The sequence below is a fragment of the Amborella trichopoda genome, chromosome 12 (genome assembly GCF_054954075.1).
Source record: "Amborella trichopoda isolate Santa Cruz 75 chromosome 12, AtrichopodaSantaCruz75HAP2 v2.0, whole genome shotgun sequence".
Taxonomy (NCBI): Eukaryota; Viridiplantae; Streptophyta; class Magnoliopsida; order Amborellales; family Amborellaceae; genus Amborella; species Amborella trichopoda.
The window spans coordinates 16,283,696-16,303,979 of record NC_142347.1 but is presented as its reverse complement, the minus strand read 5'-3'; the positions used below and the strand labels follow the sequence as shown (position 1 = coordinate 16,303,979).

Here is a 20,284-nt window from a genome sequence, read left to right as displayed (position 1 = left end):
CTCTCTCTCTCTCAACCAAAGAAAGCTCAAGCCTTGTGGCAAGATTTCATAAACTATTCTGACCAAAATCCTGAAAAGAATCAACCCAAAAGTATGTTTTTGTCATTAATTTGAAGTATCTTTTTACTTTAAAAAACATTAGGGTTTTATGTTTAGGAATTAGGATTTTACAAAGATAACTTTCCCTATGCTTTTTTTTTCCTTATTTGCTCAAATTCAGATTTGAAATGAAATTTGATTCTTTTGAAGAAGGGCTTTTAGAATTTGTAAAATAAGTCTCTTTTTACTTTCCAAAAAATTAGGATTTTAGGTTTAGGAATTAGGATTTTACAAAGATAACTTTGCATATGCTATTTCTATTTTGTTCATTTTCAGTTTTGAAATGAAATTTGATTCTTTTGAAAGGGCTTTTAGAATTTGTAAAAGCCCTAAAAAAGTGAAACCGAAAATGCACAACAAGGAAAATCATTTATTCGCTTTTTTAATTTAACGGCCTTTACAATTTTCAAAATCGCTTTAATAACTGAAAATACCAAAACCAAAAATAAATTGCTTGTGCAAAGTTTTTGCATTTTCAGTTAAAATTTCCTATTTTTAAGGGATTTTGCAATTCTACTTTCAAGGCTTTTACAAATTATTAAAAGCCCTTAAAATTTAAGAACAAAAGATCCAAAATACCATTAAGTAAAAATAGAAAGTCTTTTCTTTTTTTTCTCTTGTTTTTGCATTTTCAGTTAAAATTTCCTATTTTTAAGGGATTTTGCAATTCTACTTTCAAGGCTTTTACAAATTACTAAAAGCCCTTAAAATTTAAGAACAAAAGATCCAAAAAACCATTAAGTAAAAATAGAAAGTCTTTTCTTTTTTTTCTTTTGTTTTGCATTTATGGTTTTTAACTTTTAAGGGCTTTTTAAAAGTCCTTAAAAATAAAGCAAGGAAAAAGGCGTATATCCCCTCACTATACCCTTGGGTCCATGGAAAGCCCATGAACCCCATCCAAGTTAAGAGAAAATGACATAATAAACCCTTGGGTCCATAGAAAGCCCACGAACCCCGTTCAAATTAAAAGATAATGGCATTTAACCCAATCCTTAAATTTTTCATTGTCTAAATTATAATACTGATCCTCTTTCTTTTTTCTAATAACCTCATCAGCCAAGTGGAATTTGGGATGCTACGCTTAACCTACTCGTTAGGTTTACAAGATGAGAAAGATGAGGGTTCAAGGGAAGTTGAGAGAGAGAGAGAGAAAGAAAGGGTTCATGAGTAATGAAGAGAAAGAAAGATGGGGGAGCAATTCTAGGATATGGATGATGGGGTCCTTAGAAAAATGAAAAAGGATAAATATTGTAATTCGGACAATGAAAAAAATAAAGAGGGATTAAACATCCTTTTCTTTTAACTAGGCAGGGTCCATGGGCTTTCCATAAACCTATGGGCTTACTTGGGATTGTATTACAGAAAGGGGGTACGTCTTTTTAATAAACACAAATGCAAAAAGCAAAAACAAAAGTTTTTGACTTCGTTTTTTTCTTTTTAATTTAGGCAAAACCAAAATTGCAAAAAAGAAAATGAAAGTACAAAAACAAACTGAAAAAAATTATGCAAAAAAAGGGAAAATCAAACCCAACATGGGGTCATCTAAATAGGGTCATGAACGGAGATAAATGTGAAAACATGTGCATATATTGTGGTAAACAAATAGAGGGAGGTGGAATTCATCCGGTTAAGGCGCATTTGAATATGGCAAAATTCCCAAAGGTTCCCTCAAATGACAAGATGCAAAAGAGCATTGAACATCATGTGGTTGAGAAACAAATGAGACAAGACGGAGGGAACCCTTATCCTTGACAGGATGAGGGAGCTTTATGAGATTGATGAGGGGGGAGATGAGAGCGCCCCCCTCAAGCTAGGGGGAGACTTGGGAAGAGTATGTGTCTTCCACAACGTTAGTGTCTAGCAAGCCTAAGAGCACTGTCACAAGTAGTGGGATAGAGAGCTATTTTCCATCCAAGACAATACAAGGTGCCCACCCAACCATCAAACGTGTGTTAGTTGGGGGGAAAGCATTAGAAAAGGAAGACATGTCTATATCCCAGAGGATGCACTGAATCTTTATGTCCTTTAATACCCTCAATTCCTCCTATATCCAACCTATATTGGATGAAAAGGCATCCATACGTCTAGGGTCTAAAAGCTCCTCTATCATGATTCTAGGACTACTTTACTTAAGAAGAATGTGGATGAGGTGAGCACATAAACAAACTCATTCAGGGAGATGTGAAAGAGCGAAGGGCGGGTGCTTCATCATGGCTAATGGATGTAAAGATAATGGACAAAAGCACTTAATTAAATTTTTTGTGCATCACACAAAGGGACTTTTTTTCTGGAAGTTTGAGGATGCCTCCATGATAAATAAAACTAGGGAGGATTTTAGGAGGTTTTTGACGAGATGGCGCCACAAAATATGGTACAATCCATTATAGATAATGCACTAAACTATGACCATGGCAAATTGCTGCAAGAACATTATCCCACAATATTTTGGGCATCTTGTGCAGCCAAATGTATAGATTTAATGCTAAAGGTTATAGGGAAGATATCTCATGTTGAAAAGGTTGTAGATAAGGCCAAGGAAATAACAAAATTTATCTACAACAGCTTTGTCCTCAACCTTATGAGGAAGCATACACAGGAGAGGGACATAGTGAGGCATGCCATTACTGGATATCTTACTAACTTCCTCACATTAAAGAGTATATTGCAGAAAAAGGATGGCTCAGGTCCATGGCTACATCAGCTGAGTGGAGGATTCCATATGGGCTACGAAGACTAGTGGGAAAGAGAAGGTGGACTTGGTTTTAAGTAATCAAATTTCGACTGAAGTTGCCAAAGGAAGTTTTCAAGGATTCAAGTTACAAAGGAAGTTTTCAAGGATTGTAGATAGTGATTCCAGACTATCTATACTACATTGTCGATAGTGATTCTCAACCTTTCAACAAAAAAAATACATTATCCATAATATCTGTACTACAGACGCATTCTCGTAAGTGAAAGATTTTGATCAGTTATTTCCACACATAACTTTGCAGTCACTCTTAGAATAAATACTGCAATGGACTAAAAGATACATCAACACAATGAGAGCACCTTGGCAGAAGAGATAAAATATTGACCATTAGGTTTAGCTTTCCTCGTAGACAATCGAGCCATGAGAAAATTTCCGGCAATTCCTGCACTGGCTGTACACCCTGTGGTGTCAAATATTTCTTGTCGGATAATGGAAGCAATGTGCTCAGGATTTTTGTGCGCCAGATCTGAAACATCCAAAAATGCTTCATCGCAGCTAACTGCCTGTATCAGTCAGAGTTTCGATTCCATCAAAGACAACTAATCCAAATAAAAAGAGTCAAATATCTGTAGACTACAATAAGAACCCATAAGAATAAACCTGCACTTTGTTGCAATGCTTATGCAAAATCTCATAGAACTGGTCAGCAACCTGCATTAAAAAGTATAAAAGCAACGTACATAGGAATTTGACATATTAGAACCATTTTTGAACTTGATAGATTAAGTAAAGGGATTGTATACTATGAGACCATTTATTTTTAGTACCAGGAGGTCACATTTGGTACTAGCCATTAGATGTCAAATTGGATTGGCTTGGGTTATGTCACAAAGTTTGAGAAAAAAAAATTTCAACTTGGAGTCTAGTCAATGATACACTCACAATCATTCGATTTGAAATCTGATGGACAAAAGTGACTGTGAATTCCTTGTATTAAAAATAAATGGTCTATTTGTATGCTTTCTCTTAAGTAAATCACAATGACAAAAGAGAGGGAAACAAATAGGCAAGCCAGAATCACATTGTAAACCAAGCAATTTTGCAATGGCCATTTGCTCAAATTATTTGCACTTTTGTGGATACCCGAAAATTATAAGACTAAATTCTTAGCACATGACTTACCACCTCATAAGATTCAAAATCATATGGAAAAATCTGAAGATGAGGACAAAGAGCCTTGGCATCTCTAACAAACATACCAGCTTTAACTCCTATGAGCAGAAAGCCAGAGTAACATTCACTAAACACATCATTATCTACAAACTATCCAACATTCTAGTAATGGCAAACAAACAAACAACAAGGAAGGGAAAGCCAAACCATAATCGCGCGCCGGGTAATTTGCAGAAGATATTTCTGCTGTTCCTTTTAAATTATCTGAATGGCATACAGCTGCTGGACTCTCACATAAATCACGATGGTTTCTTGTAATAACTGATACAAAAAAACAATCCTGGAGGAATGAATGATATATTTTCAGTAAGCATTCAAAGATGACTGAATTGAAGCCAATGTAGCAAAATTTTGAGAATGATACATACAGGTAATACTTAATAGCTAACAAAAGAATTCAAGGTTGACCAACGTGAGGAATGAAAAGACATTAACAAGAAAAGATGCAAATTGGAAACCAACAAAGACATATTTCAAAAGTTCAATAATTCCAAAATAATTACCATGTCAATATGGATAATAGTAGGGCTCTGGGTGCAATTGAGAGCATCAACGGCAGAATTTCCATGATGATCTCCGTGCAATAAGTTAAGAAAACGTTTGCGGTACCGGTTTCTCCAGGTTCCTATGAAGTGCAGCCTTGAATTCTGTGAAAATCAAAGTTGAGAACATATGGTATAATATTTATAGAGCCACTTCATAATCAACTGACACAGCAAGTCTATTTGAGATGCAGTTAAGAAAATTTCAAAGAAGGTCACTAGCCAATGGATATCCCAAGATGCATATCAAATGCAAAGGACAAGAACCCATGTTGTCAAAGGCAGCCGACTTCACTGATAATATTTTCCCAAGACAGCAATCAACCCAAAGCCAAAATTCAAGCGCAGACAAAAATCTCCCAAATTAAGCCGCCGGGTGATAAAAGCCCAAACTAGCAAAGCAATAGAATATGACTAAATTAAAAGAACCCTAGACTATCTCAAAGCTAGTTCCTTCAGTCAACCCCAAGGCAAAATAGAAAGACCTCCTGTAACGTCACCACTAAACACAAATAAACTTCACTATTCCTGAAACTCTTCTTGAATCTATGACACCACAATCATATGTACCACCCAAACAAGCAAACAATCTGAAACCAAAACTTTTGCAATAGTTTGTTCCATCCTAAGCACCAAAAAATAGCTAATGAGCAAGCAAACCTCACAAGCAAAAATTTCCCAAAAGTGACTCTTGCAATCTTTATTCTAATCGGTGACTCTTTTCTCTTTTTCCATATACAATCCTAAATCTAATACACATTTCATTCTCTCTACTCACATCACTAATCTCTTTCCAAACTCCAAAGAGCCCATAAAACCTATCCATCTGTCCAAAACCAACCCAACCCTGATGGGTGTCATGGCCTTTAAAAGTCCTAGCTCTTCCTTTTCCATGTAGAGCACACATATATATATCTATAATAAAGGCACACGCCCCTGGCTTTGAATGGGAGTCCAGATTGGTCCATATCGGGCAAATGGCCTCTGTGGGTAAAAGAGGCCATACGAACAGGGCTCTATGGATGAAAGAATCCATAAGCACAGGGCTCTATGGATGAAAGAAGCCATAAGATCAGAGTCTATGGATGAAGGAGGCCATTAGAGCAGTGAACCACAGTGCCTTGACTCTAGCCTTGGTTCACGGATTGAATCAGAAACATAGGCCCTAAGCCAGATAGAGAAGCAGTGCTTGATGCTATCACCAAGGAACGTTTACAGGTCATCCCTTCTCAAGGTTGGAGATAGCCCAGTGGTTGTTGAGACAGGGGAAATGTATACCCTTGTATAAGGGATAGAGGCCTGTGAGGTAAGGGCCAATTCCTCGACACACCTCTGCACAGCATTCATGAATGATACCCACATCTTTTTGTGTTAGGACCAATGAGGTCCGCGTGTGCATGTGCTTAGAGAGGACCCCCATACCTATATGATGTTCCTGTATTCGTGACATGAGTCGCCCTTTGCACACCTATAATCCATGACAACTTTGTAATTCATCTAAACCTTGGCTGTCTTTGATATTTGATAGGCCAATCATGAGCCGCTGTGGAGAGACTTGTTGGTCATGGGAATGTTGGGTTGCTTTAAGGGTTAGTGTATGATTACAGAGTTAACTATGGAGTAGCCAGTTATAAGTTTGTGTTATCCCATACCGTGCCCATTCTTTCGAGCTTTACCTAATATTTTATTTTTTAATACCCATTATAGAAAACTTGCATTTTTCTATGTTCTTAAAAGAGAGGAATTTTTGCTATTATTTTTTTGTTATTTCCAGGGACTGATTTGGAATTAAACATTTATTTTCTGGAAAAGATAGAACAGAAATCAAATATGAGATTTGGTGAAGAATGGATGCAAGTGAGCTTGCCACGTGGCACATGAATCAAATAGAGGATCATGTTAACCCACAAGACATGGGTCCCATGTGAATGCCAAGTGAATTTGAGAGGGTCACATAAACCCCAACGACGATGGATTCACCTGTGAGTGGAGATTTTAATAAAAATAAAACACCCATACATTTGATATCTTGGTTTCCAAGATATCCCCAGATTTTATTCAGTAGCTAATTGAAGTGGGACATTCCCTCCTTTTGATTTGGAAGGAAGAACATTGAACTCATTTAGAAAATGGAGAGGGATGTCCAAGAATATGTCTGAATCCATTCTAGCTGGATAAGAATGCTATTCCATTTAAGAATTCTTGTTTCTCTCAAAGAACTTGTTTTTCCAAGATTTCTTCAAAAACCTTCCAAGATTTAAAGGAAGTGGCAGTAGTCGTCTAAACCAGGATTCCTCTTTAAAGAAAGAGGAAATCTCTTAAAAGAATGTTTGAATCCTAGAAATATTGAGAAAGGCTATTTCTGGAATTGTGTACTAGAATTGGAACGTGCAGGATAAAACAACTGCAGATAAAAGTCAGATCTTCAGCATTGCTATACCCTAGGTTCTGGCTCTTGCCATTTTCTCTCGAACACCTACACATTCAGAACAAAGCAACAAAGATCAGACTAGTCACTACGATCAATAGTTAAAAAGAAAAATTGACTCACAAATTCACAATAACAGAAAAGCACTGCTATAGCTGCTCACAAACCCAAACCCCAATCCCTGGCCCCAAAAATAAATGAAAAACATGCTTCATGCCTAGCACTTAACGCCAAAAACCTTCTCCATATTTTTGAAACTTGCAACTTTACCATAGTATTTGCCATGACTCTTGAAATTGAGTCCACCTCGTCCTTTCCCCAAGATGATAAAAAGCATGCCATGCATGCCCCTGGTCACTGCCTTGATGCCAAGCGCCCAGCTGAACTTCAGTAGAGTAGCCTAAATGCCTAAGCAAGAACTGGAAGCTCATGCAGGCAACTGATGCCAAAATTCCCATGGTACCACTGCCCAGGTATCCACTTACATTTCTACGAAACCCATAAAAATTTACATTTAAAAAAAAAAAAAACGCAAACAGAGTGAAAAACATGATTTCCCCAAAATGTAATACCAGGAGGATATCAAATAAAACCTAGCATTTTAATCCGACATTTCCAAGTTTCCAAGACAAGCATCCCACATAACTCATCTACAACCAATTTCTAAAGTTCAAATTAATATGCACCAATATCCAAATCTGTGATAGACTCGAGTAATTTACCCACAGAAACATCTGAAATCACAAAATTTGTCTTGTGGCTTTTTTCAGTCTTTATATTTTTTTAATACTTTTTTAGGAAGGGGATTGCTATTAGCACCTGCATTTTTGCCATCAGCAACCATGTCATGGGTGGATATACTCATGAAACTTTATTTTGAAATTCCAAACGAAGGTTTAGGTTGGAATATTAAAAACATGAGGTACGAATAGCATCCAGTTCGGGAAAATATCCCACTCAAAAAACCTTTAACTAGGTCTCCAATCACAAAATGTATCAAACACGTCCACGTGAATGGGAATCCAGATATTCTAATCCACCATCTACACTTAAGAATATGACCATTGAACCCAAAACAAGGCAACAACATCTCAAAGAACAGTAATAATTCCCCATCCTCTCAGGTCCCTTCGTCAGAACCCTATCTGCCTCTTCCTAGGGGTAGATGAAACATCAAAGCAATTACTTCTTCCCAAGCCTTTGAATCTTATTTCTTAATTCAACTCTCTGACAAGACCAACAAGTGGAACTTGCTGACTAGGCAGGCATGTAAAATGTCCTTTCTACTGCTAAAGATAAAAGTAATCTTCTAAAATGGAACACTTTCAGTCCAGCACTAGCCAATGACATCTTCCCCCCAGCAAAAACACTGCCTCCCTAAAACTTACAGCTCCCATCAAATGTTTTGAGGTATCTCTAAGTTTTAGGTCCCTGTTCTAAACCTCTCCTTTGCACTCTATGAGGTTTCTCTGTTAAGCCTTTCCCATGTACAATACTCAATATAGCTCATATCTCCTTATCTCAGGTATCTAAGCTCACTACTGAGATACCCTGTACCAACAACCTTGTAGCTTCAACAAAGCCCTATCATTGGATCAGCAACATATCACATGTGGCAAATAATAATTCACATAGAATGAGCCCAATTTCCTTGCCTACAACAAGAGGTACCGTGAAAAAAACCAGGACTAGAAATTAGCTGATTCATTAGATACCCAAGGAAAAACTATTATTTACAAAATCAAAGTCCATCCTGCTTAGAAAACAAAAATTATCTAAAGTGGGATGTACAGAATTGCATATCTTATTCATAACCAAGCTTCATCTCAAAACGAAGTATTTAGAAAAATCAAAGCAATGGTTTTACCATTGCAAATAATTGCATTCATTGTACAAAATTCAAGTCAAATAACTTTGCCTTTCCTAAACAAAAGATTGAGCAACCAAACTTAGAATTGTTATCAGCAAGACAACTCCCCTTGCACTCCTTTAGCTCAGGAATTTAAAAAAAAAAACAAAAAATAGCCGTGTATTCATGTACCTTAGACAAAATGAAGACCAAGATTTAAAGACAGGACACAAGTTATCGTTTATTACCTTAAAATAGTTTTCAACAAAATTCACATCTCGAAGAGTTGAATTCCATTGACCAGAAAATCTTGTGGAGTTGTGATCTTTCATCTTCTTACTATCAGAACAGATGTTACCACCAGTAATTGATTTTGTATGAGAACTGGATTCGGAGACCACCTTTTCACTGCATGTATCTTCCAGATTGCTGGAATTTACTTCTGTATTTCTAGCATCGTAGATTTTTGCAGGCTCATGAATAGAGTCTTCAATGAGCACATCAGCAGTCCCTTCAAATTTATTTGCGTCCAAAGTTGAACCCTTAACATGTGAACATTCAGATTGATCCGCTTCTTCAACTGTTGAAGTCGCTTCAAGTATATTTGCAACTAACATTGAACCCTTAACATGTGACCATCTAGATTTCTCAGCATCTTCAGCTGTTAGTACAAGGGGCTCTCTTTTCTTTTTATTATCTAAACAACCATCATTAACTTTTTCATGGTTGGACCCACCAGTTAATGAATCACTATCCTTATCTATAGATCCTTCACTGCTTGTAGACATTCCATCAGTGTAAATTTTCAGATGAGATTTTGTAGGAGTTTCAAAAGACTTTGATGTTGAGACACTCTTAGGAGAGAAATATGTAGGCAATTTCTGTTGCTTAGGAATGTCCTTGCCCAGTTGAACAAGTTGGTAGGGGACCCCTGGCACAAAGAAAGAATCATAGAATCAACCACACCATGATGAGATAATATAAATTCAAGAATCCAACAAGCATTCTAATAGCTTTCATGAATTGGTTAGCATTTGAGATATTAAATGAAGATTTAATCATCATGGGGAAACAAAGAAAAACGAATATTGAAGAACAAGATTTGAAGTTGGAAATCCAAGAAGATCAAGTATCTATTTTTATATGCATATAAAATAGACAATCCAATCCCTAAAAGCACATGGGCCTCCAGACTATAGCTGAATAGTTGAGAACAACCATTTTGATTGTCCCGGCACATTGCAAATGATCACTTTCACTATTTTTCAATTATATGTTAGGGTGTATGGCTTTTACAGGCCATAAGAGCATGTAAAAACTATGACTATATAGTGATATTGTACTCCAATAGGAGTGTGATCCATGTGGGACCAAAAAGGCATGCTTTATGGTGCTCGTTTAACTCACTTGGGTCAGACCATCTAGGCCCGAGAATGGAGTCTCAAAACCCTTCTGCCCTAGGCATAAGGCACAACCAAGGAGGGTTTGCAGAGTTAGCCCTTGTTGAGGTCGAAGAGATGATGCCAACCTCCTGTGTGTAATTGGTTGCTTATAAGAGCCAGTGCCAAATCATCAACAAATAACCGTACAGCATGTACATAATAGTCGTGTCTACTAGATGCAGCTTGTTGGGGTGAGACATGTTCATGTGTTGAAGAGAGGGCCCCTGCACCATTATGACAATTACACATGTCCAAGCGGAATATAAATGGTCCTTGGGGGGGGGGGGGGGGGGGTGGGAACCTGAAATCCATATACTAGGCTCGTATCCTGTCATTTATTGGCCAGCTTTGATGGACCAAGCATAAGTCCCTGCAATAGAATGTTGGTCACAAGTTCTGTTGGGTTGGTTTGAGAGGAAGAATTGTGGACCACAAGAACTGGCACAAATGTAGTGCCCTTAATTATTTCGCATATTTGTAACCTAATGGATTTAATTCTCTTTTAATTGTGCCTAATTATGTTTTATAAGATTTATAGAACTCTAAAATGAATTTTTAAGGTGCTGAGTATATTTTATTTTTGCAAAAAAGAATTTTTGCAGAAATTATAAAAGGAATTTTCAGCTTTTAAAAACACAAAGCTATTTTAAAAGAGTAATGATCCTATGAGACCCTCCCACACCCATGTATGTAGGACCCAAAAGATCACCATTAAATTTGGCACAGATCTCTAGAAAAGTCAAATCTCACACCCATGTGATAACTTTTCTAGAGATCTATGCCAAATTTAATGGTGAACCTTTAGGGTCCTACACACATGGGTGTGGGAGGGTCTCATAGGATCATTACTCATTTTAAAAATATTAGATGGTCTTTTAGAAAATAGAGTTTGGAACTCTAAAACTGTTGGCCAAGGGCCCACATATAGGGGAGGGAGGGAGGTGGGGGGACTTAACTTGAGGCGTGGGCCCACAAGGCTTTTCTAGCCGACCCTCCAACCTTTTTTTTTCTTTTCTACAAGTTTTCTAGAAGTATTATGTAAATTTTGCTTAAGACATATTGTGGGGGAATGAAGAAAGGAAGCATGAGAAAGTTTATAAAATGGTTCCATAACTTTCAAATTTTTGGAATGAAAAACATATCGCTTACGATTCCTAAATTAAAAGTGGATGGCTCAAGGAAACTAAGGGATAATGCATCTAAGAGCCTTACCTTAATCATGATGGCTGATTTAGGGAATTGAGAGAAAGCCTCTCTTCACCCCACAAGTTACCTTAGATCAACAATCCAAATTGAGTCTCAATAAAATGGCAAACCTGATTCGTGGACACCATTATAAATATATTCATTATGTGGGAAACCCACATTGTGTGACCTCTCTCTCTCTCTCTCTCTCTCTCTCTCTCTCTCTAAGCTTCCACACCAATATCTCTCTCTCTACCCTTTCTCCTTTCTTTCTCTTGCCTTAAGGGGGCACCACACCCCACCTAGATACAACATTAGAAATGGAAATCAAAGCTTTTTTCACATCCTTGCAATTTTAAGTAAGCAAATCAATGTTGAACAATTTCGATCCCCTAACAAAAGTAAATTTTGGTTTACTCATTGTGTTGGACAGTTTTGCAAGCATATTGGAGCTTTCACAATATGGTTTTCTTCATGTGACTGATGCCGGGTATAAAGCATTTATAAAATGGGTCATTGGTAAAACGATAGGGATCCCCGTACAAACATGTTAATTGAATACAACGCAAGTACAATCACTTCGATAAGCATTTTCCAGGAATATATATAGAGAATTACTAAAACAAATGGCAAAACATGTGTATTATACACTAGCCATCAAAGGAACTTTGAGCCGTTTAATACAATATGAACTATGTCTAGTGAAGCAGATCACTGATTCAAAATCTCCACAAATGCTCCATTTACAATTCAAGACCCTATTGTGCTCATATATGTTCTTCTATTGTTAATAACAAATTGACAAATGCACACAAAGGTCACTCAAATGCTGATATTCTAACAATGATCAACAAATCACCAGAAAATTTAAAATTGAAGTACAAATCTCAGACAACCAAATCAGCAAAAATACAAAAACCATGGAATAACCTAAAGCTGACAAGGCATGTAGTGACTTAACTAGAAAAGCTAAATAACTCATTGATGCAGGGAGAAAGATAATTAAAGTAAAAACAATAACAAAAGTGAGAGAATTTACCCTATCTCAAGGTCCGCAAGGGAATCCACCCCCACTAAGAGAATATACCCTTTCTCAAGGTCTGCAGGGGAATCCACCCCAAAAACGATCTTTTTACAAAGCCAAATTTTACTCAATTTCAATCTCTGATCTTTACAATAAAGATTTCTTCCCTTTAAATAGACTTTAGGGAAAAAATAAAGTAAAAAAAACCCACAATAACTCTCTCTTCCACGTTTTCCTCTCCCTCCCTATTTTCTCTCTCTTCATCTCCCTATTTTCTCTCTTTCCTCACATGTCTCTAATCTCCTAACAACTTTGAACTCCCCTTATTTATCTCTCTTTCAAGATTGACTTTATCCTACGTAAAACTCTCAATCTCTATCTATATCTCCTTAAATATCTAAGTAAATCTCCCAAATCCATCAAAATAGGAGACCTAAATCCCTTTGCCCAATATTCCCAAAACAAGTCACGCACAAAATCGTATTGAAACTCACGCCCAACCTTATCTAAGAGCGCACTTCCTAAAAAACTCAAAAAAATAATAAAATTACAATTTTGAATTTTTCTCTGATTTTTATCTGCATCACTCTCCCCAGGTGGGAGAAGCACGACCTCGAGCTGCAAGCCAATCACCCTCTACTAACTGGTGATGTAATCCCACCATGCACCTCAACACTTTTTCTTCAATTTCTTCATTAAGTCGATTCATCGAATGCTTCATACTTATCTCGAAATAGAACACAGTAATTTTGGGCTCAATCTTGATTTCTCCTTCACACTCACAGGGTTGGATTTTAAATACTGCATCACACATATCCTCTTCTTTATATTTGATTTTCAAAATTTCTTCTTTTTCTTCACAATTGATATTCGAAATTTCTTGCACATTTGGGTTATCGGCATCGCCTTTTGTATCGAGATCTACTTCTTCATATTCTTGTTCCTCTGGTTCCGATTGCAATCAATGAAATACATCTCGTAAAGATTTTTTTACTATTTTGCTAATACTCTCTACTAGGTCTTCTTTGATTCTATCAAATCTTTGATCGAAGCTCTCCATAACTAGATCAAGGATCTTAGGGCTCAAATACCAATTGATGCAGGGACAAAAATAATTAAAGTAAAAATAATAACAAATGTGAGAGAATTTACCCTCTCTCAAGGTCCGTAAGGGAATCCACCCGCATATCAAGGTCTGCAAGATAATCCACCCCAAGGTCTGCAAGGGAATCCACCCCAAAAACAATCTTTTTACAAGACCAAAGTTTACTAAATTTCAATCTCTGATCATTACAATAAAGATTTATTCCTTTTAAATAGACTTTAGGGAATAAATAAATAACCCACAATAACTCTCTCTCTTCCACATTTTCCTCTCCCTCCCTATTTTCTCTCTCTCCATCTCCGTATTTTCTCTCTTTCCTCACGTGTCTCTGTAATATCCTAACAACTTTTAACTCCCCTTATTTATCTCTCTTTCAAGATTGACTTTATCCTACCTAAAACCCTCAATCTCTATCTACATATCCTTAAATATCTAAGTAAATCTCCTAAATCCATCAAAATAGGAGACCTAAATCCCTTTGTCCAATATTCCCAAAACAAGTCACGCACAAAATCATATTGAAACTCACGCACTACCTTATCTAAGCACACTTCCTAAAACACTCAAAAAACTAATAAAATTACAATTTTGAATTTTTCCCTATTTTTTATCTGCATCAGCCATGGATTGCTAATAGAATGGAAAAGTAAAAGCCTTGTTTCATACTTTAGCACTAAATTCCTTCTCACAATCAGTCACTAAATTCACTTGCAAACATTAAATGCCTTCTCACACTCGGTCACTAAATTGACTTGCATAATCCTCATCCTCTTTAGTTACCATATTCTATAATCCCCTATCTAATTCATGGAGACATGCATTCACAAGCATGTAACAGTTTGTTTAAACACTTTTAAAATGCATTATGGGGCATAACGCCTCATTTTGATAAGTAGTCAATGCTCCAGAGTTTGGGAGTCCAGAATGGCATCCTAATATATGTACATCGCCAAATAAGTAGTGTTTAACATTAATTGCAAAAAGGGAGGGTCCCCTTCCTGCACTAGGAAAAGCCAAGGTGTTTGGCACAGTGCAGAAAGTCAAAAAAGCATTCATCAGAATAACCAATCCCAAATGAAGCTTAAGCCATTAGAAGCTCCGTCAATGTGTGTATGACCATTGTCTAAGTCTCAGTGATCACAATTAGAGTTGTATGTTATTCTAGTTTCTATCCACATGCTCCCATGAATTTAGGACTTGACAATATCATAATAAACAGGCCATGTACTATATTAAGGATATATTTTTATCTAAATTTTGTAGGTTAGGATATAATTGGTTTGTTTGAGTAAAAATAAATAAAAATAAGACTATTCAAAGCCAACCCTCTGATTCCACAATGGAAAGGAATTAGATACTTATGTGGTTGCATTTATCTACAACTACACTGCCATCTGAGGATCTTTATACTAGAAGGAAAATGGGGCTTTCCTTTCAAGGCTTTCTTTATCTTTGTATGATGAAAGGAATAAAGCCCTGTCAACCATTGTTCAAAAAAGCGGACCACCGGCTGCCTAGGCCGTTCAGAAGGCCTGAGCGCATCGCCCAGGTCTAGGCGGCCAAACTGGGCGGCAGTCCCTGGGTGGCCGCCTAGGCGGGCACCCAGGGCATGTGCCCCGCCTAGGGGCAGAAATTTTTATTTTTTTTCATTGTATTGATTTTTTATGAAACATTAAGGGTTTTAAGAATGGGTTTTAGGTTCATTTGAAACCTAAACCCACAATAACCCATTTTAGAGAGAAAGAAACCTCAATAATATTAAATTTTGTGACTTTCATTGGGTCGAAGTGCTTCTCAAAGTCACGAAAAACGGATTCAAACATCACCCAGATAGATTTGACTTAGTTTTAGAGTTTTATAATCCTATTAGATGGTGTTTTTTTATTATTTTAGCATCAGAAAACATCTCAGAGGTGGGAGTTTGGAGTTCAAGCAATCAAATTAAGTGTAAAACTTTACTTTTTAGATTGCTTGTTTTATTTTGAGATGTCTTCTTCAAGATCTAGTTGAAGTGGAGGTCCCGGTTGGAAATATGGATATAACCCGAATCCAATTTTGTGAAAAAATACACAAAAGGGGCATAAACCTGTTTAAGAAACATCTTGTCGGTATTAAAGGGGATGTTGGCCCTTGTAAAAATGTTCATAAAGCTACCAAAGAGGAGACTAAGCAATATATGAGTTCTGTAAAACAAAAACAGGAATAAAATCCTTGTCATTTGAATAGATCTATTTCTGTTACTTCTAGAAGAAGTGATCCTGGTTGGAACCCAAAAGTTATAACCCAAAACCAAGCGATAAACATTGTATAAGGTGTAATTTTTGTGAAAAATATACCAATGGGGTTATTAACCGATTCAAGAAACACCTTGCTGGTATTAAATGGAATCTTGCTTCTTGTAAAAAGGTTCCTGAAGCTATTCGAGATGAGATTAGACAACTTCTGAATTTAAAAGAACCAGAAAATGATGAAAATAACCCTTGTTCTATGAAAATATCTTCTCCAGGTTCTTCTAGAAGTAGTAATCCGGATTGGAAGTATGGTTATAACCTAAATCCGAATGAAAAAAATCTTATTAAATATAACTATTGTGGAAAGGATACTAATGGGGGCATTTACTGGTTTAAAAAACACCTTGTCGGTATTAAGGGGGATGTTGTCCCATGTAAAAATATTCCTAAGGCTATTATACAATATTTGAGTTTAGAGAAGCACAAAATGATAGAAAAGGGTAGAGCAGCCAAGACTCCTAGGGCCTTATCTGCACATACTAGTAAGAAGGAGGTAGAAGAAGAGGAGGAGGAAGAAGCAGATTCAAAAGAAACAAAGGAGAATGAGCGTTATATTAAAGAGGGAGATGACTCCGATGATGATGTCCTCGAATCTAATGCATATGGTGAAGCTTACCATATTCCTTCTGATGACAATGATAATGATGATGATTGAAGACTCTTGGTGTTGAGTGTTGACTGTTGTGTTGAGTGATGACTATTACGTCCTAGACAGTATATCTAAATTTCTGTATATTTTCTTTTTCTTATTTTTAGTTTCTAGTTTATAGTTCTACTATCTAACTTTTGTGTGTACAGTCTACAATGTACCGGACTATCAGTGTATGGTTGTATGGTTTATTGTTTTAGCATTGTATGAAAATATGGATTATGGTCTTATGGATTATCAAAATTCTCTTCTGGACTTCCATCTTCTTTTTTTTAACTAGGATTATGGTCTTATGGATTATCAAAATTCTTATGGATTATGGTCTTATGGATTATCAAAATTCTTATGGATTAATCATTATCGATCATCAGTTTTTTGTTTTCAACTGGGCCACCCAGGTTCTGGGCGCCCGCCTAAGCGGCCGCCTACGTGCCGCTTAGTGCTTTTTGAAACATTGTTGTCAACCTTCCCAAGAATCGTCAGGCTTTCTATATTAGTTTTACAATCAAGATACAAACTTATGAGTCTCAGGTTGAGTTTATAATTTAATCTTTAAGCATCTTCAAGTTCTCTATATTAATTTCACGATCAAGATACAAACTTTTAACTTTCAGATTGATTTCTAATTTAATCTTTGGCATAACAAAAAGCAATAGCAAGCAAAAAAGTTAAATAGCAAAACTGAATGATAAATGAACTTGATAAATCAAACTCACAATTCAAAAGTTCATTAGCAGCAATGCAGTCCAGCAGCCATGCAGGCTTCACAATTGGGAGGCCCCTGCTGAACGCCCTGCAAAAAAATTTTACGAAACATACATCTTATTCTCCAAGAAATAAAAAAAGAAAACCAAAAAAAACTCACATAGGTGAAAACAGACACGGAAATACCTGAGATTCTTTAGTTTACTATCCGGCAGGTTGTTACAAATGATGTGCGTGACACGATGTCTAGAGAAGTAATTCTCAAAGCGGCCCCCATGTTTCAACATAAAACCCCTAAGCTCCTGGTTTTCCATTTAAAATTTCAAAATGGTCGAAGTTTATTTTAGTGAATTGATGGATTACCAATGTTGAAAGAAGAAAGAAAGAGCCCACTTACCTGACTGGAAGGAATTGTGAACCCATCCACGAAGATTGAAATTCCATGAAAAATACATTTGTTTACATCGGAATCTCTGTGACAAAAGATGGATCACCATTACAGAATTCATAGCAATTAAGATGAAAAAAGAAGAAGATTTTGCCCTTTTTCTGGTACGGTGAGGAATACCTGTTGGATGAATTAGATGCATCAGCATCGAACTGAACACGGAGCTTGCGCTCTTTGGACTCCATGTAAGAGGCAAAGTCAGAGAAAGGTGCATTCCTCCGCTTCTTGGTGGAGGAGAAGGAGAAGGCAGAGAAGGAATTGGCGCCCCAAGCCACACCTAGGGCTTTTTGTTCCCTGTTTCTCTTGCATTTCGGGGCTGAACCAGAGTTGCAGGACTTGGTTTTACTTCTCTTGGATGAACCACCAGTTCCAGAACTCATCATTTCTCTTCCTTGTGGGCTTTTCTCCGGTCTCTCTCGCTCTCATATAAAATGGGGCGGGAAGTGTTGCGTGGCACGCAACAGCAGCAACCCGGTGTTTTGATTTTTAGGTAAATGACCTTTAGCCCCCTTCCCCAAATTTCCATCGCAATTAGCCCTTTGACATTTACGAAAATCCCGGGTACCCTTCGGGTTTTCCCATTTGATCACAAAATGCCAGACCCATAGCCATCCGCCACCTTTCTTTTTCTTTTTCCTTTTCTTTTTCTTTTTCTTTTTTTTTTTTGACACTATACCAATTTTATTGATCATGATGATGATGATAATAATAACAATTATAATTAATGATAATTAAAATAATAACAACAACAATATATTAATTATTTAATACTTAATCTCTTATAGGTATTTTGAGAAATTTCTTTAATTAAATAAATCAATAAATAATAATAATCTATTAACAATACTAATAAAGATCTTGATTAATCATTTTCTAAGTTCAAAAGATACTAATGCAATTGTAAAAGCATAATATTAAAAAAAAATTCATTTTCTTTTCATATCTAAATTTATATAGTGGGGTTTACAGAGGTAAGATTGGTTTTAGGCAACGGATCAGAAAGGAAAGGAAGTTGACTAATGGAATGGTTTGGCATTTTATATAATAAAAATATCAAATTTGTAAAAAAACAAAGGAAAACATAATTAGGGGGCCAAAGGTCCTAAAATTTTAAACTTGAGGGGGTATAAGGGATTTTGGTGAACCCAAGGGGTTAATAGAGATGTAATTTTTGGGGAGGGGTTAGAGGTCATTTTCCCAATTTTAAAAAGTCGCCTCCTCGACTTGAACTGCTGGCTCCTTCTCTTTAAAGCAATCTAGCAGTTCTTGGAAAAACAAGGTTCGGTGGACTTCACTAGCGAAATTAGTCCAAATTGAGAATGGGGTTGGGGTCGTGGTGGTAGCACTACTTGTGTCCCAACTAAGGTCTAGGCTTCCATTCTCACCTAACGCCTTCAAAAACCGCTAATGATTTAGAAAACAAGTAAGGGCTCATCATCCCCACTGAATTACCTAAAAAAAAACAAAATTTAGTTGACATTGAAGAATCACATATTCAAATAAGCAACCCAGTTGAGAAAATTGATTAATAATAAATATATATAAAAAATAAAAAACAAACAAAAAAAACTGACAAAAATGGTGAGTTCTATTATAGAATTGGCCAATTCTATGTGGAATCAGCCAATTCTCAGTTTTAATTGGGAACTGGACCAGTACTACATATACTTAGTTTGAATTGGTCAATTCCAATTTGGATCATTTTTTTTTAACATTGAAATCAAGAATTCAAGTTATTTAGGGTTCCTTCTTACCTTTTTAAGCCACTCTTTTGCCGCTTACTCTCATTTTTCAATTATTCTCTCGCAAACCATTTTTATCACTTTTAAGATGCGTATCAAAATCATTTGGACCTAAATCTTAATCCACTAAAGTCTGAAATTTAGAAGTTCTTGTACCCTTTAAACTGACTGCCCTTTAGCCTCTGTCTCTCTGCTCACTTCTCACTCGAAAAAAATCTTCTTAGCATTTTTAAGTAATCTACAAGATCTATATTGTGCTAAGGGCTGAAAGCATATTAGCATGGGGCAAGAAAGACTTGGCCCTAGCTTGGCGTTAACCATTAGAAGCCCGCCCGAGCCCATCTGTAGACACCCCCTTCCAAATTATGACTAAGTGAATTCTTAAAAATCTCGATTCTGAGTCCAAAGGACCACAAAACCCTAGTAGATCATAAGTAACCTAGACCGAAAATAATTGTCTCAAACTTACCCAACACCTATCCCAAGTCGAAGCAGTCCCTAAGAGCTTTCCAATTGTCTAAGAATCATTTGAATCGGACTTAAGGTTAGAAAGTTCAAAAAAATAACATTTTAGTCCCTGCTTAATGGGCACGGGGTGAGTCGCGCGACATGGAGCGTGTCAGGCAGGTCCGCCCAATGCTTCGCATATCATGCGGTCACCAAAGCCCATGACGGGCCCAGACCAGCCCGATGATGCATTAAAATGCATTTTTTAAATTAGATAAAGCTAAATGGTCAAGATAAATTCGAAAAAATCCAAAAAAAATAAGAAAAATCACCAATTGAAGCCTATAAAAACTCCCTTCTAAACACATTAAAAATCCCTTAAAAATCATAAGAAAATAGGACA

The 20,284-nt window shown here is 36.6% G+C and overlaps 1 protein-coding gene across 31 annotated transcripts in view; it reads right to left on the bottom strand.

Annotated features, from left to right (window-relative positions):
- REV1 (DNA-directed DNA polymerase) overlaps positions 1–18,165 on the bottom strand; it is a 52,214-nt gene extending 34,049 nt beyond the window's left edge. For 22 of the 31 annotated variants that reach the window (XR_016046335.1, XR_016046337.1, XR_016046336.1 and 19 more), the window contains exons 1-10: positions 17,813–18,165; positions 17,642–17,717; positions 17,431–17,546; positions 17,256–17,332; positions 9,092–9,774; positions 4,528–4,671; positions 4,172–4,304; positions 3,974–4,062; positions 3,452–3,502; positions 3,151–3,354 (exon numbers count right to left, since the gene is read on the bottom strand). Coding sequence is in view for 8 of the 31 variants with exons in the window: in XM_020670269.2 (XP_020525928.1) it covers positions 3,151–3,354; positions 3,452–3,502; positions 3,974–4,062; positions 4,172–4,304; positions 4,528–4,671; positions 9,092–9,774; positions 17,256–17,332; positions 17,431–17,546; positions 17,642–17,717; positions 17,813–18,075 (1,836 nt within the window). In the remaining 23 variants the exon portion in view is untranslated. The remainder of the gene's footprint in view (positions 1–3,150; positions 3,355–3,451; positions 3,503–3,973; positions 4,063–4,171; positions 4,305–4,527; positions 4,672–9,091; positions 9,775–17,255; positions 17,333–17,430; positions 17,547–17,641; positions 17,718–17,812) is intronic. The other 9 variants (XR_016046332.1, XR_016046333.1, XR_016046334.1 and 6 more) reach the window with 2 other exon arrangements.
- Positions 18,166–20,284: the final 2,119 nt, after the last annotated feature.